The following is a 2,880-nucleotide window of genomic DNA, read 5'->3' as shown; positions in this document are numbered from 1 at the left end:
GCTCCCGCAGCCTCCGTGCCAGCCGGGCGCCCGCCTCCCCCTCCGCACTCACCATCCGGGGCCCCGGCCGCCGCCATGATGATTGTGTACAACACCCACCGCGCCCGCAGAGGCCGCTGGGAAGAAGCGAGCTGGCTGAGATTGGCCCCCGCAGCAGCCCCTAATCTCGCCGAGTCTGGGCCGGAAACAGGTGGATGTTTCTATGGAGATCCGCCCCCTTCGCTCGCCCCGGCCGGGCCCTGCCACGCTTGAGCTTTTCCCGGGCGTCGAGGGGGGGCGGGCCCGGGGCAGTCGCTCCGCCCGCCGGCCTTTGCCTCTCCGCGGCGCGGCGCGGCCGCGGCCTTCCACAGGGGGCGTGAGCTTTTTTTTTTTTTTTCCCGCTCAGACACCTGCGACTTTAAGGGGCGGGGCTGAACGCGCTGTGGCGAAAGCGGATTGGCTGCAAGGAGCCTCCCGGAAGTGTCGCAGCGAAGAAGCCTCACGTGTGCGATCCGGCTCCACATGGCGGCGCTCCTGCAGAAGCTGCTGGGGCCCCAGACGGCCCTAGCGGCTTCGAGCCGCGTCGTGGGACGGCGGGAAGCGAGCCTGGGCATCGATGCCGGGGTCGCGGTACGAGTGCGCTTCGCACCCAGCCCCACAGGTAACCTTGGCGGACGTGACGCGGCTGGCCGCGGCCCACCGTCCGGTCCCCGCCCTCCGAAGGTCCTCCCCGAATGGCTTCCGGTGCTGTCAGTCTGCGAGCGCCGCGCGGACCCCATTCACAGAAGCGCAGGTTGAGGCCCGGGAGGCCCGCCTTGCCAGAAGGTTCTTTTGTGTAGGACCGTACTACCATGTTTCCAGGCTCTTGTTTTCATGCATTCAGTAACCGTGTATTGTGGAGTAGGAACTGTCAGGTATTGACTGGGTTCTGGGAGACAGGGGTCATCGAAAAAGTCGAGGCCCCCTGCTCTTGAGAAGCCTTCAGCACCATTGACAGCTAGAAAAAAAAGCACCGAGATGCGGCTCTAGTCGTGGAGCGCTTGCATCGAATTTAAGTCCCAGCACCACCCAAAAAGATGTTGTGTTTTGTCGTGGATCATGGGGCTTGAACTCGGCCTGGGCTCTGTCCTGAGCTTCCCCCCCCCCCCCATGCTCTACTACTTTAAGCGACTTCCGGTTTTCTGGGAGTTAATTGGAGATTAGAGTCCCATATCCCATAGCCTTTCCTGCCTGGGCTGGCTTTGAACCATGATTCTCATCTCAGCCTCCCGAGTAGCTAGGATTACAGGCGTGAGCCACCAGCGCCCGGCTTCTAAAGACTTGTTGTTGGTTTTTTAACTTTATGGAAGTTATTTTACAGGTACATGAAGCAGAGTAGATTAGGGATTATGTAGGGTGCTCTACAAGGCCTTGCTGAAAGAATATTTGAGCTAAGACCCAGATTGAAAATAAAAAGATTACTCATGGGAAGCCAGTGGGAGGAACCTGGGCAGTGGGGATTGTTAAGTCCAAAGACCTTGTGGTTAGATTCTTAGTTTAGTAAGCCAAAGGAAAATGGAGAACCAGTATATATTCTCCTAGAGATCTTGTGAGCCCCTATATCCCTGACCACATGAGTCCCACCCAGGCAGCCTCTGCCCATTGACCATCTGATTTCTTTTCATCTCTTTGTGCCAATACTGGGCTTGAACTCAGGGTCTGGAGGATGTCGCTTGGCTTTTTTGCTCAAGGCCAGCACTCTACCACTTGAGCCACAGCTCCGCGTTCGGAAACATACCAAATATAAGCTCATTTCTTTTTATTACTCAAAGTTGCTAGTTGCTAAAGCTCACTCTGTTTCTATGTTTACCTGTTGTGAATTGGCAAGTTTGCAAACCAGCCCGGTACTGAATGCCTTGCTTTGCAAAACACTCCCATAGTGGGCCAAGGCCTGCAATTTTTTGGATCTAAATTTCAGTCATTGCCAAATCCTTGATATATAATTTGGTCAAATTACTTCACCTCTCTTGAGTCTCAGTTTTGCCATCTGTCAAAACAAGGCTAATAATAGTACCTGCTTCTTGGGTTTGAGCCAGTTCAGCTGAACCACTTAGCAAGATCTATACCTGTAGAATGCATTTAATAAACAATAAGATTCGACTTCTCACTTTTTTGCTGATTTGCATGAAACACCCAACTAGAAAAGGCTGTTAATTGCACACAGATAAAAAAATCTTTTTTTGTTTTGGTTAGTGGCAGGGCTTGAACTTGGTCTGGACATTGTCCCTGAGCTCTTCAGCTCAAGGCGAATGCTCTACTGCTTGAGCCACAGTGCCACTTCCGGTTTTCTGGTTAATTGAAGAGTCTCACAGACTTGCCTGTGTGGACTGGCTTTGAACTGTGATCCTTAGATCTCAGCCTCCTGAGTAGCTGGGATTACAGGCACGAGCCACTGGTGCCTAGCTTACTTTTGTGTTTGTTTGTTTGTTTTTTTTGTCAGTCGTGGGACTTGAACTCTGGGCCTGGGCGCTGTCCCTCAGCTCTTCAGCTCAAGGCCAGCGCTCTACCACTTGAGCTACAGCGCCACTTCCAGTTTTCTGGTGGTTTATTGGAGATAGGAGTCTCACAGTCTCTCCTGCCCGGGCTGGCTTTGAACCTCGATCCTCAGATCTCAGCTTCCTGAGTAGCTAGGATTACAGGCGTGAGCCACCAGCGCCCGGCTTTGTGTTTGTTTTTTAATCATTCTCACAGATCAGGAAATTGAAGCTCATGTAAGTTAAGTAATGTGGGGCACCAATGGCTCATGCCTATAATCATAGTAACTCTGAAGGTCCTAGCTACTCATGAAGCTGAGATATGAGGATTGTAGTGAACTGCCAGCCCAGGCCGGAAAGTCCGTGAAACTTTTTTTTTTTTTTTTTT

General features: G+C 52.6%; 2 protein-coding genes across 3 annotated transcripts in view; one reads left to right on the top strand and one right to left on the bottom strand.

Moving 5' to 3' along the window:
• Ubfd1 (ubiquitin family domain containing 1) overlaps positions 1-77 on the bottom strand; it is a 13,127-nt gene extending 13,050 nt beyond the window's left edge. The window contains exon 1 of the mRNA XM_013011164.1: positions 53-77. Within this exon, the coding sequence (XP_012866618.1) occupies positions 53-77 (25 nt within the window). The remainder of the gene's footprint in view (positions 1-52) is intronic.
• A 424-nt stretch (positions 78-501) lies between these two features.
• The window catches only part of Ears2 (glutamyl-tRNA synthetase 2, mitochondrial), a 23,368-nt gene continuing 20,989 nt past the window's right edge, over positions 502-2,880 (top strand). For both annotated transcript variants that reach the window (XM_013011379.1, XM_013011380.1), the window contains exon 1: positions 502-640. In XM_013011379.1, the coding sequence (XP_012866833.1) occupies positions 502-640 (139 nt within the window). The remainder of the gene's footprint in view (positions 641-2,880) is intronic.

This window comes from Dipodomys ordii, unplaced genomic scaffold (genome assembly GCF_000151885.1).
Source record: "Dipodomys ordii isolate 6190 unplaced genomic scaffold, Dord_2.0 Scaffold14, whole genome shotgun sequence".
Taxonomy (NCBI): domain Eukaryota; kingdom Metazoa; phylum Chordata; class Mammalia; order Rodentia; family Heteromyidae; genus Dipodomys; species Dipodomys ordii.
The sequence above is the reverse complement of the archived record's forward strand: the minus strand, read 5'-3'. Positions and strand labels throughout refer to the sequence as shown.